We start from the raw sequence: 13,745 nt of genomic DNA, 5'->3' as shown, positions 1-13,745 counted from the left end.
ATATTAAATTGAATAAAATAATTTTAAACTATTGTCTCCCTAATATTACTATACCTATATTCATATATGTCCTTCCTAGATATTAGTACTTTCTTGCAACTATTTAACAGAATATACTTCAGAATCATTCATATCAAATCCATATTATAATATGATGTAAATGAATTGGAAGAGATATATATATACACACATTAAATTCAAACTTCTTTTATGTTAATCTTCATCAACTCAAACTTGTTGTAGTAGATCGTATGAAAAAGAAAAAGAAAAAGAAAAAGAATTTAATTCACAATCTGGCAATTTCAACAGATTTCTGAAGAGCTTGGAGAAGGCTCCTCATGATTCTTGGCTCACCAGGTGGTGCATTATCTTTCATGGGGCCATTTCTAGTGGCACGGAAAATCGGAACAGAATTTTCCGTCGCCGGAAAAACCACACAGTCAATATGCACAAGAACTTCCGGTTTCCCATCATCAATTGTGATGAAACCCAATCTAGCTCCACCAGCTATCTTATCCACCTGTTTATTTCAAACCAACATTCTTAGATCAATGTATCTCAATACAATTCTGTATCATATCATTCTTAGGTGCCAACACTTTTTTCTTCTTTTTGCTTTGTATTTAAATTTTAGAAAAAAAAAATAAACAATTAGGTCACTAACTTTTTAATTCGAAAACATATACATTTTTTATTAATTGAAAATAAAAAAACGTCACTAATTTTTTAAAATATAAGACATTTAAACTTTTATATCCAAAATAGATAAAAACAAATCGATAAACTAGAAAGACTTAATTTAGGATGTGTTTGATTTGTATTTTTATTTTTTATTTTTATTTTTAGTATTTTCTGTTTTTTGAATAAAATAAAAACAGGAAATAAAAACAAAGAATAAGATTTTATTGTTTGGACGGTCTTCAATGCAAATCAAATATATCTTTAAATGTTTCGTATTTTAAAAAATAAAAGATATTTTTATATTTTTATTTAGTCAATAATTTATTTATTTTCAAAATAACAAATCAAAGATGTATTTATCATTTACTCTAAATTTTATATTAAAAGTGTTGACTCTCTTAACATTTTTTGCATACCTTGAGAGGTACAGGAAGTGGCAGATTGGCTCCCTGGCAAAGGCTGTTTGCCCACTATCACAAAACAATAATCACATCTTAACGAATATCACAACAATATTTAAAATATTTTGTACATACCAAAATCAACAACGAAATGATTTACTGTGTATTTGTATACGTTTATATATATTATTTCATAAATTTTTAATAAATAATTTATATTTTGATATGTATTTTATACCAGTAATTAGTAGTTGATTCCTTACCAGTAATTACAACAAGAATTTCAAACTAGGTTTAATTTTTCCTGCTAAACCTGAGTAAGGCTATAACTAACTCTAACTGCTAGTTTCTAACGGTATCTAACAAACTAACTAAAAGTGTGCAAATTGTGAATTACTACAAAGCAAGCAGTGTTTTATTGTTAGTTAGTTAGATAGTTGGTACCTGGAAGAGCAAGGAATCAAATCTCTGAAGATCAGTATTCGAAGGCAGCTTCATTGTCCCCAGAGAGACGCCGTCGTCATCGTCATCCGGAGAGGTGGCGCCGTCATTCCCCGGGGAGGCTCTGGCCACTAAAACAGGAACCTCCGGTGTTAAATGATGAATCTGGCGATTGATTAGAAGCATGCAAGAACGGTTGCTGTTTGAGAAATGAATGAGTGAAGAAGGAGAAGAAGAAGAGAGTGGAAGTTGGGAATTGAATCCACTTAGGAACATAGTGTGCCTTAAACTAGAACAACTACCACATGCCATTGCCATGGTTTGCTCTTTCAGTAGCTAAGGTTTTCTCTTTCAGTGAGGTATGAATGTATGAGATTCGTTGTTTGAGGAGGAAATAGCTCCACATATTGGAAATAAAGGGCCCACCTACCTTAGCTTATATTATTCTATATATTAAGCTTAAACCTAGATAAATTGGTCCTGATTTTTTACGTGGAAGATAAATAAATTTTCGATTAATTAAAAATTTAAGAACGTTAATTATTTTTTAAAACGTGAGGCATCTAGGATAAACAAACTTAAATGTTTCATATTTTAAAAGGTTATAAATATTTTTGTATGTTTAATTAGTTAGAGACCTACATGTTTTTGAATTAAAAAAGTTTGGACCTATTTTTTTTTTTCTTGCTTCTAATATTTTAGTTTAACAAAATAAGATTAGTTTTTTTTATATTAAAGACATAATTTTATATTGCAATGAATCCTAATTTTGAGTTTTGAGGACATTAGAGAGTTATCCGTTGGCCAAGCCTACAAGGTGTAGTTAAGCTTCTAAAAAAATAAGGAGCCCAATCTCTTGAACATTGAAATGTAAATAACATAAAACAAAATAATAGTAGTTAGGTCTCAACTATTACTTTAATATTGACCCTTTTGCATAAAAATTACTTCTAGTAATTGATAACATAAGTTACGAGATTTAAATACTTTAATTTGTATTGTTTAAGACAATAGAGAATAAAGAACGATATAAACATAAAGATTCAAACATATTGGTTAAGAGCCAATGAGTTATAGCTCAAACGGTATAGTTTTCCTATACTCATCAGGTTGTGCGTTCGAGATTCTTTATCTTTGGTAAAAAAAAATATATAAAAAAAAAGAAACAGATTGGTTAAGTTAAAGAATTCTTTGAGTGATAAATAGACCAACTATATTGTATATAACAGAGTATTGGATGATAAATGGTAAACATTTATATAATGTGACAAAAAAATAAGAATGTTTTGGTGCATGAGTGATGAGTGATCATACTCAAACAGATAGAGTAAGAAAAAAAATCTGAGAGACAAATTTGGAATGACAACTGAAAGAATGATGAAACTTTATTTAGATGATTTTATGTGGGAAGAAAACTGATAAAACATCTAATCATAACAGTAGACTGATGGTAAAGGTCAAAAGAAGATGATCTAAGGAGACTTTGAATATGATGGTCAAAATTCAATGACATCGTTGAACTATCTATTTCATTTAGAGAAAAGACTTTGCTGCAACTGTAGATTCGTAGTAGTGGATACAAAGAAAGGAGTATGTCAATTTTGTGCTTAAACCATTAATAATAGCAACACATTTGCCAAAATCATCATTCACGATACAATACTACAATTATAGAGTAATGTGAATCAAACATGTATTGGAGCCGCAATTAGTTTCACTCTTGCACAAGATCCATTATGTTTGTTAAATGAAGACCGAAGAGCGTGCCTGCTACGTTAAAAACAACATGCACTTCTGTGATGGACTATACGAAAGATAGGAGAAAGAGAGGAGAAGTGCACTCCGGCGACAAGTGTCCGGGGCTTTGTTACCAACGTTAAAAAAAATCATGTTTCAAAGATGTACCTTTTTTACTTTTGTTTTAAAATTTGTACAAAATCATGTGGTAATAAGAAATCACAACTTTTACAACATAATTCGAAAAAGCAGGTAACTTCCCCGTAAAAGCCCTTCTACAAAACAAGAGCTTTCTTCTGCCATTCCCTACTCTCTCTCTTTCTCTCTCTCTCTCTCCCTCTAACCATTCATGAAGTAGTACTTCATCTACACTCTGGAGTGCTCAGTAGTACTCACCGATTTGATTCTCTAGGCGGCTGAACACGCTTCCAGTTTAGGAAGCAAACTTCTCCATGCACCAGCAATGTCGTTGGCTAGGCGTGCTTGACCTTTGGCGAATTCATGGAAAGCAATCCCCATATCTAGTGTCTTCTGCTCCTGAAAACGCCCAATTTCTTCGTTCATTAATCTCACGATTGACTCGAATGTCTTTGTTGCCTGTTCGCTCTCTGTCTTCAACTGCACGACAAAATCATGTCAGCCCAGAAAAACAAACTGTTGATTATAATTCCTTAATTGAAAGATGCCAATAATATGCAAAACTTGCCTCATGATATTCGCGCTCAGCTTCTGCCAGCTTTTCAGATCGATGCAACCTTTGCCTTTCACTGCATTTCAGACAATAATGAATTAATAAATAAATCCAAACTAACTACATACTCTTCTTTCTAGCTATGCGCAAGATAGAAAACGAAAGTTTATACATATAGCAATAAAAGACACAAACAAGGCTCATTTGCATTCACAGATATAGACATGAGTTAAGGGACTTATGCAACAGATTATAAAATGCTAATTCAGCCACAAAAGAAGTTACACAAAAAAGTACTTAATTTCTGTAATACATACTAAAACAGGAAAATAATAAAAACAGAGAACCAGGAATTTACAGATCAATCTCCTTCAGCTTCACTGTTTCAGCCAGCTGACATTGCTTCCGGAAGGAGTTGGCCCTCTCTGCTATTGTTGCCTGTTTCAGAAGAATATTTATTAGATTGAAAAATAAGATAAAATCATCCATTTTAATCAGATTAGATGATTTAGTTATTATAATGAAAGAAAACAAATCCGGCCTACCTTAATGGATTGCACAGCCCGGACATAATCTTTTAAAGGTTCTTCAAAATTCATCAAGATCTGATGGGCCTGCTTGACAGAGTCAGATTAGGATTATTCTTTTCACCTTTTACTGCTATTAGCATTCATACCCTTTTGCATGCATATAAATAAATATTTAGTAAGATAATGTGTATGTGATACCACTAAGACTTACCTCCTTTTGTAACTTAGTAGATAAAATCTCTGACTTAATCCCAAGTTCAGAAAAAGCTTTGCCAAGAGAATTTCCTTCAGACGCACCAAGAAGTTTTACCGCTTTCCCAAAATCTGACAGTGATTGTCCCAATTCTGCTTGAGCATTATCAAGTTCAGAGAATCGCCCGGGTCGACAATACATAAAACAGAAGCAGGAAAGGGTAGAATACAATGGACGAAAGATGTAGAAGCCAGTAATAGAGACCAAAGCAAAACATTAAATTCAATTATCACCTCGATGCCTTTTCACAAGACGATATGCGTGCTTTTGAGCTTCAGCCAAGTGGTTTTCAAGCTCAAAGATGTAGTGTTTCAGTTTTTCATAGTCAGGATCTGATTCTTCCACTGGCTTCTCTTTCCCAAGGACAACATCACTCACTTTAGATTGCACGTCCTGTCAATATTCACATAACATAAGCATTAGGAACTTAGGAACACATGGACGGACAGCAAGCGCACCCAGACAAGAAAGCAAATGTCTCAACAGAAAAATTGCAATTTCAGAAACTGTTTACATTGCAGGTATTCATAGCGATGGCTTTTTGAATATGCATTAATAGCATTCATTACAAACAGGCATAAGAGAATTAAACCAGATCTAACCTTAAAAATCTGCATTAAATCAGATGGCTTCTTGAATATGCCAGTCTCTTGGGCCCTTAATCTCTCCATTGTCTGCATAGTATGTTGAATTAAATCAGCTTAAAATTAGGACTTCTTTTCCTCTTAAAACTTAAAGATCATATGTGAGAAAAGGAGTAGAACTAGAGCACTTATATTATAAATACGACAGATAGACATTCATGAGAAAGAACAGGGACAACAAAGTCTTATACATCCCACGATATGCAAAATATACTGTGATTGTATTTGTATGGTAGCTATGAAATCAGTAACCATAAAGCATAATTCCAATTTCCATCTATCAATCACTAATATAAGCCACAGAATATGAAAGCAAGCATTTGATAGTGATTGCAGGAGACTCATCATCAAATTGAAGAGCTTATTTCATCACAGATTGAAATGAAGATTTAGGTTCCAATGTAAAAAGTTACAAATGGCAGATCAATAGAAGTGGAGACCCGAAAGGAAAGTGAAGGAAAGCTAATCACATCTAGAATATATAAAGCTGCATGGAGGAATAAATTAGTTTATCAAGGATGAGAGACATCACCTCTTCTTCTGCCTGCAAAAACATCCTCAGATCCTCACTTTGTTGAAGTTCATGATGTGATGCTATCCTATTTACAAATAGGTCCAACGCTTGCCGCCTCATCTCAATAAATTCAGCACTGAAACGGAATTTCTCTGCAGTAATAAACCAGAACATGTGGAACTTGAGAACACCTTTAGAATGAACATTCAACAGGAATGACCAAGTCACCATCTAATTAAGTTATGATCATGAGCAAACTGTTCTTATGATGACCATAGTTGTTTACTAGAATATATTTCAAACAGGGAATCAATCCATACTACTGCTCAGGGCCACTAAGCTCAACCAGAAATCTGAAAAACCTAGGCAACATGTAAAGTATATGACAGGGACCTTCAACTCAGTCATTGGACACCACCTTTTTTTTTATGCTGGGATTTTCACTACTAAAAACACCTCACTTAAAATGTTCTCATTACAGCAATTGAGAAGGCAGATTTAAGTAATTAACTTCCGAAAATTAATATAAACAAGAAGATGATGCATTTAAAGCATCAAACTAAAGGTGGCATAAGCTTTCCAATGGAAGTAGGTAGTTTAAACTTCAAGATACATACAAGAAAGAGTCTGCTTAGATGTTACCTACAGCACTTTTCTCTGGAAGAGGGGGAATGAAAATTCCTTTATACTTCTCAAAAAGACGATCGCGTAACCACACAAAGTCACTGTAACGTCGGATGACAATCTTCTCAGGCCCCTGGTACTCTGGAAAATTCGTCTGTCATACCAATTTATGGAAGTCAGATGATGAAATAACAGATTCTTATAGTTACACATCTCCCTGAACCCCAATACATCTCATAAGAGAAACTCCTCGTGTTCCATAATTAATACCAATTCTTAAACACAACTAATGCCTAAATGCACATAGCATTCATTAAATTGTGAAAGCAGAATCCAAACATACACACACAGTGATCTGCAATCATTACCAATCATTGCAGTTCTGCAAGTTCATCAGAAATAGTTATTTAACTGCATTTACTGAGCCCAAATCATGATCCCTAATGCATCAAACATCAAAACCCCCTAAACTGAACTCTTAACTCATCATCCAAAACAATATCATATAAATAAATTACTTAAAAAGAAAACAACGATTCCACGCGATCCACATTACACTACACTGCTCAACCATATGCCGAGTTCAATCGCAATTTCAGCTAGCTAGCTCCATCTTTGCGGAATCTCACCAATGCAAACACACACAACAACAACAAATCGAAGCTCGATTCGAAATCAACAATAATAAACAAATAAAGTAGAGTGATACAGAGGCGTATATACTTTGGTGATGACGCGATATGAGATATAGGCTTGGACGCCATTGCCAAGCTTAACGGGATCGGTAACGGAGACGGAGAGGAAGGGCGTGGAAGACGACGGAGATCTAGGGCTCTGTGACGAAGCGGCGACTCCACTTCTCTGATGTTGCTGCTGTTGTTCCAAATCGTACGGTGCGGTCGACATTTTCATCCAAAATCAACAACGCAGAATCGTAACATAACAAAACAAATTCTCACATCAGAAGAAAAAAAGAGAAAGATCGTAGCAGTAGTTGAAATTTGTATATTGTAGAGTTTATGAGGGATGGCATAGTTGTAATTACCGGTGGATTCATGGGCGATTATGAGAACGAGTTGAGTTGAGCTGAGTTGGGGTGACCGAGTTGACGCCGGGTTATTCTAATTCTTCTTCTAATCTTACTTAACTAACGAGAGAAAAAAGGAAACAGTTGTGTAGCAAGTTAGTTGTGTGTGTGTGTGTGCTTAGTTGGAATTTTAGACCAATGAGGTTGAAGCTATGACGTGTCACGTGTATATCTCTGACGTGTCACCCTTAGATCTTTTTCTAAGAAAGACTCTCTTTTATTAAGGGCATATTAGTCTTTTAAAATATTTGGCAACTAAAAAGTATTTACGGGAATATTGAGAAACAGAGAAATTTTAGAGCCATTTTTCAAATTAACCATTTGCTTGGACAAATTGTATTTTTTTAATTTCTAAAATATAATTTGTCAAGTTGAATTGAATTTTTAATTTTAGTTTTTCAAAATATAATTGCCAGGATAAATTGGTAATCTTTTAAAAATACTAACAAAGTAAAATTCGCTTCCAACAAATTCTTAGTAAAGTTACATCATTTTATGTGAATTCATCTCACTAGTGATCATTTGAAATAAAAAAATGCGAATTTGGTTTTTAGAAAATCAGATATTTTAAATTTATTTTAAAAATTTGTATTTTTTCATAATAATGATAATGTATTGCAAAATATATACGATTAATTAAATGTGAAAATTTAGGTGCAGTCGAGTTTACGTAAAGTTAATAGTTGAGAACAGTTAAATAATTTGATTGATTTGACTAAATTTTTATCAAAAAACTCTTTTCATAATAATTTTATGTGAAATTGACTGTATTTGAATTTTTAATTTAATTTATAGTTATATTTTTTAGATTAAATTAAGATGTTAATATTTTGAGAATACTAGATTAACACTATTTTGATCATCATTCCAAAATTAATTTTAATTTTATAGGATAAATATTTTTTCTGTTATATGTTTTTAGATACCACAACAAGTTTACTTCATAAAATAAAAGAGCATGACTTTTTTTTCCATATGGTAGCAAATGTTAGATTAATGTCAACATATAATATCTTGGATTTATCTCCTCTATATTTGTTAGATATTTACTTATATGGATTAGATTCCCATTATTAAGTCAATGTTCAATTAAAGTTTTACACTGTTGATAATTAATATGGGCATATTATACATAGGTATTTTATAAATATCTACTAGTCTCTTGTGAAATAAATACATGTTCGGATATTAAATTAAAATGAATATTATTATTAGATTCATCTGCACAAAAAAAAAAAAAAAAGAAGTTTATGAAAGAGGCAAAAATTCATTATTAGATTCATTTAATATTATTATACAATACTGTAAATGGAGAAATTTAATTGTATTAAAAAATCATATAATTCTTTAATCTTTGTTAACCTCCCATGTTAAATTTTAATTACTATTATTATTGGGCTATTGGCCAAAATAAATTGAAAAATAACAATATCACTTTTATTTTTAAGAATATACCCTTTATATATATATATTTTTTTTGTGTTGTATAATTATATGAATTTATAAAAATAAAGAGTAATTTTATCAAAATAGAAGTGATATTATTAATTTCTAAAAGATAATCTAATTAATGTTTGAACATCTCAAATATATTAAAAACCACATTTAGAACGAAAAAACAAATATATAAATAAAAATAACAAACAAAACAACAATAAAGCTTTGTCCCATTAAGTGGGGTCGGCTACATTAGGGGTGAGCACGGCTCGGTCCGGTCCGAGACCCAGTCCGGACCCAATGAAATTTGGGTCATAAAGACCCGGACCCAAAGAGACCCGAGGTTGACTCAGGAGAAAAAAATGAAACCTTGGAACTTAGTGAATCTGGGACCGGGCTATGGCTCGGGTCACCCGGACCCGGCCCGGCGGCCCGGTAACTCACTTATGCGCTCATACAATTTGAATCAAGGGAAAAAGGGGTTAGGGCATTAACATTCAAATCTGAGAAATTCAACCTCACTCCCTCAGCCATTCAACCTCACTTGCCCAGTCCTCAGTCCCCACTCCCCACTCCCTAGTTCGGCAGTCTCCACTCCGCTACTTCCCACCGCCGACGCCGACCCAGTGACCCCTGACCTCATATTCTCTCCCCACGGCCCACTCTCAGTCTCCCAGCAAGCAGCCACGGACGACGCACTCCCAGCAGCAGCAAGCATGCATCACGCAGCCGCCCGCTACTCCGTCCTCGTCTTCCCAGCAAGCACGCACCAGACAGTCTCACCCCACTACCCCAGTCTTGAGTCTCTGGTGAAGCCGTTCGTTCGAGGGACGATGGTGCTGCCCTGCTTCTCGTGACGTGTCGCATCTGTGCTTGGCCCGATCGTCTTCTTTCCTGCTTCTCTACTAGCCCTTCTCCTTCTGCTCAGCTCTCTTCTCCGGTCTTCTTCTTAGGTAAACAGTTAATTTTGTTATTTAATTAATATTCTGATTAGGGATTAGGGATTTTGATAATTTGATTATAAAAATTTGCGAATTTAGGGATGTGGTTGTTGATTTTGATTATTAGAATTCTGATTAAAGTTGTGGGGTAAAGTTGTAAACGACAAAGGATAGAACGTCAATGATGTTGTAATTTTGTGATGTGCTAGTGAGAAACAATTTTTTATTCATTTTTTGCATTGCAGACTTGCGGTCCTTATTGATTTTTTTCTTTTTTTTTGTGAGGTCAACAGCATTTTCCTTGGAATCAATCCCTCATGCATTCATGAAACTTGTGGGTGCTGATTCTTTATTATTGTGAACTTTGATTATTGTGAATTTAGAGATGTTAAATTATTTATGCATTTGGTGTTTACTGATTATTGTTTAGTTGATTATTGTTTACTGATTATTGATTAATGTTTTGTTCTTCATGCATTAGTTGATTATTTAGTTGATTATTGTTTTATTCTTCATGCATTATTATAAGGTTTCTATCTTTATGATTGAGCAGAATACAAGAATGAAAATTGAAGCTCAAAATCCTGTTGCTTCTGCTAAAAATTCTACTGCTTCTACTATTGATGCCGCCACAACTCCTGCTGAACCACAAGTTAATGAAGAAGATAAGGATACAAAAATGTGAGACTAATGCATAATATTGTGTTGTTTGTATTGACTTAAATATTTAGTACTATTAGACAATATTAGTATTGATTGTGGTTATGTTTTAATTTTAGAAAAGGTAAGGTAATGTGAATGGCTCGGTTTTCACCCGGTATAGTCGTGGCCCGAAAGGGTATAGGTTTCATCGGGTCTAGGGTCGAGTTCGAGTCTCATAAATAGGCCCGGTACATATTTTGGGCCGGGTCTGGGTCACGTCAAACCCGGTTTCACCCGGCCTATGCACACCCCTAGGCTACATGAATCAAACGACGTCATTGTGCTCTGTCGTGTATCATATCTACAGAGAGACCATTTACATGTAGATCTCGTTTGACCACCTCATGGATGGTCTTCTTAGGTCTTCCTCTGCCTTTCGCCTTTTGTCCATCTTCCATCTCATCCACCCTCCTGACTGGATGTTCTATCGGTCTTCTTCTCACATGTCCAAACCACCTGAGATGCAATTCAACCATCTTTTCCACAATGAGTGCTACTCCAACTCTCTCCCTTATATCTTCATTCTTTATTTTATCCAAACGCGTATGACCACTCATCCATCTCAACATCTTCATCTCTGTCACACTCAGCTTATGTTCGTGCTCCCCTTTAGCCGCCCAACACTCCGTACCATACAGCATAGCAGGTCTTATAACGGTGCGATAGAATTTACCTTTAAGTTTTAGAGGCACTTTTTTGTCGCATATAAAACCAGATGCACTCCGCCATTTTGACCAACTTGCTTGGATCCTATGATTTACATCATGTTCAATCTCTACATTATCCTGTATAATGCACCCAAGATACTTAAAACTTTTAACTTTTCGTAGGATGTTTTCTCCAATCTTCACCTCTATATTGGGGTTTTCCTTTCTCAGACTGAACTTACATTCCATATATTCCGTCTTGCTACGGCTTATGCGCAGACCATACACTTCTAAAGCTTCTCTCCATAACTCCAACTTATTATTTAGGTCTTCCCTTAACTCTCCCATAAGGACGATATCATCGGCAAAAAGCATGCATCATGGCACATGCTCTTAGATGTGCTCTGTGAGTACTTCCAAGACTAATGTGAAAATGTATGGACTTAAGGATGATCTCTGGTGCAATCCTATACCAATAGGGAATTCCTCTGTCACACCACCTTGAGTCTTCACACTAGTTGTGGTCCCATCATACATGTCTTTAATTACCCGAATATATGCGATCCTTACTATCCTCTTTTCTAAAACCTTCCATAAGACCTCCCTTGGTACCTTATCATACGCTTTTTCCAAATCAATAAACACCATATGTAGATCCCTTTTATTATTACGATACCTCTCCATCATCCTTCTTAATAGGTATATCGCTTCAGTGGTAGATCTGCCTGGCATAAATCCAAATTGGTTATCTGTTACTTGTGTCTCTTTTCTCAACCTCCGTTCTATCACTCTTTCCCATAACTTCATAGTATGACTCATAAGCTTAATCCCTCTATAATTTCTGCAACTTTGTATATCCCCCTTATTCTTGTAGATAGGTACCAATGTGCTCTTTCTCCACTCATCAGACATATTATTTGACCTTAAAATCTCATTAAAAAGTTTGGTTAACCAGTTGATGCCTTTTTCTCAAAGACCCTTCCAAACCTTAATCGGGATATTATCAGGTCCTACTGCCCTGCCATTTTTCATCTGCTTTAGAGCCTCTTTTACCTCGAAGTCTCGAATCCTTCGATAGTAGTCAAAGTTTTAATCTTCTTCCATTGTGCATAATCGACCAAGGCTCGGAAGAGTCTTCTGTTCCTCATTAAATAACTCGTAGAAGTAGCTCTTCTACCTTTCATTAATCTTCTCCTCTTGAGCCGACACCTCTCCATCCTTATCCTTTATGCACTTAACCTGATCCAAATCTCTCGTTCTTCTTTTCCGACTCTTTGCGATTCTATATATACATTTTTCTCCTTCTTTCGTGCCCAAAGACTGGTAGAGACCCTCGTATGCTCTTGTTTTTGCTTACTTACAGCCACTTTTGTCTCTTTCTTAGCCGCCTTATATTTTTCCCAGTTATCTGCATTGCGGCATAAAGATCACTCTTTAAAGCATTCCCTTTTTATCTTTATCTTTTCTTGTATACTCGCATTCCACCACCAGGACTCCTTGTCTCTTGGTCCTATTCTTTTAGATTCACCAAAACTTTCTTTTGCTGTTCTTCTAATAACTTCTACCATCTCCCTCCACATCTTTTCCGCGCTTCCATTCCCATCCCACTTTGCCTCTTCTCCTACCCGTCTTAGGACGCTTCTTTGTTCCTCACCTTTCATCCGCCACCAACTCGTTATTGGGTTTTTCGTATGATATCTTTTCCTCAACTTTTGCTCAACGCGAAAATCCATGACGAGCACCCTATGTTGTGTTGTCAAACTCTCTCCCGAGATAATTTTACAGTTAATGCAAAATTTCCGGTCGACTCTCATCAACAAGAAGAAGTCGATTTGAGAGCTTGTCATGCCACTCTTATAGGTTATAAGATGTTCGTCTCTCTTTTTAAAACATGTATTTGCGATGAGAAGATCAAATGTTGAGAAAAAATCCAAAATAGTTTTACCCTCGGCATTGATCACCCCGAAACCATGGCCTCCGTGAATACTCTCATATCCAGTCACTTCTCTCCCAACATGGACATTTAAATCTCCTCATAAGAAAATCTTATCTCCCAAAGGTAAGCCTTGAACCAAACTCTCTAGATCCTCCCAAAACCTTATCTTGTGTTGTTCGTCCGAACCCACTTGCGGTGCATAGGCGCTAATCACATGGGAAGCACCTCCCTCCACCACAAGTATGATAGAGATGATCCGATCTCCCACCCTCTTGACATCCACTGCGTCCTTCTTCCACTGCTTATCCACAATTATTCCAACCTCATTCCTATTATTCACCTTTCCTGTATACCAAAGTTTGAAACCAGAAGTATCCAACTCCCTAGCCTTTGCACCAACCTATTTCGTTTCTTGTAGGCACATAATGTTAATCTTCCTCCTTGTCATGGTGTCCACCACCTCCATGGACTTTCCTGTT

The 13,745-nt window shown here is 35.2% G+C and overlaps 2 protein-coding genes across 3 annotated transcripts; both read right to left on the bottom strand.

The window, feature by feature from the left end:
* Positions 1-127: 127 nt before the first annotated feature.
* LOC112728821 (uncharacterized) lies at positions 128-1,961 on the bottom strand. Of its 2 annotated transcripts, XM_025779130.2 has the most exons (3): positions 1,527-1,961; positions 1,098-1,151; positions 128-520 (listed from the first exon to the last, which is right to left on the bottom strand). In XM_025779130.2, exons 1-3 carry the CDS (start codon positions 1,839-1,841, stop codon positions 287-289), a joined length of 603 nt encoding a protein of 200 aa, XP_025634915.1. In that variant the 5' UTR covers positions 1,842-1,961; the 3' UTR covers positions 128-286. The 2 variants fall into 2 exon arrangements, with proteins under 2 accessions (XP_025634915.1, XP_072066427.1); XM_072210326.1 differs by lacking the exon at positions 1,098-1,151 and having other exon boundaries at positions 1,527-1,954.
* Positions 1,962-3,412: 1,451 nt separating this feature from the next.
* LOC112728820 (sorting nexin 1-like) lies at positions 3,413-7,549 on the bottom strand. The gene is made up of 10 exons (XM_025779128.2): positions 7,240-7,549; positions 6,535-6,670; positions 5,911-6,044; positions 5,337-5,408; positions 4,968-5,127; positions 4,693-4,826; positions 4,497-4,565; positions 4,310-4,389; positions 3,967-4,027; positions 3,413-3,878 (listed from the first exon to the last, which is right to left on the bottom strand). Exons 1-10 carry the CDS (start codon positions 7,426-7,428, stop codon positions 3,669-3,671), a joined length of 1,245 nt encoding a protein of 414 aa, XP_025634913.1. The 5' UTR covers positions 7,429-7,549; the 3' UTR covers positions 3,413-3,668.
* Positions 7,550-13,745: the final 6,196 nt, after the last annotated feature.

The sequence above is a fragment of the Arachis hypogaea genome, chromosome 12, assembly GCF_003086295.3.
Source record: "Arachis hypogaea cultivar Tifrunner chromosome 12, arahy.Tifrunner.gnm2.J5K5, whole genome shotgun sequence".
In the NCBI taxonomy this organism is placed as follows: Eukaryota; Viridiplantae; Streptophyta; class Magnoliopsida; order Fabales; family Fabaceae; genus Arachis; species Arachis hypogaea.
This window is presented reverse-complemented; position numbering and strand designations above follow the sequence as displayed.

Bases quoted from the DNA above. Each gene is read 5' to 3' on its own strand.
- LOC112728820 (XM_025779128.2), bottom strand. From the start codon at position 7,428: ATGAAAATGTCGACCGCACCGTACGATTTGGAACAACAGCAGCAACAT. The intron at 6,671-7,239 runs GTATATACGCCT...TTGGTATGACAG, and splicing joins CATATCGCGTCATCACCAAA to ACGAATTTTCCAGAGTACCA. The intron at 5,128-5,336 runs GTTAGATCTGGT...GAATATTGACAG, and splicing joins ATTTAATGCAGATTTTTAAG to GACGTGCAATCTAAAGTGAG.
- LOC112728821 (XM_025779130.2), bottom strand. From the start codon at position 1,841: ATGGCAATGGCATGTGGTAGTTGTTCTAGTTTAAGGCACACTATGTTC. The intron at 1,152-1,526 runs GTACCAACTATC...GTTTTGTGATAG, and splicing joins TTGATTCCTTGCTCTTCCAG to TGGGCAAACAGCCTTTGCCA. The intron at 521-1,097 runs GTATGCAAAAAA...TGAAATAAACAG, and splicing joins CACTTCCTGTACCTCTCAAG to GTGGATAAGATAGCTGGTGG.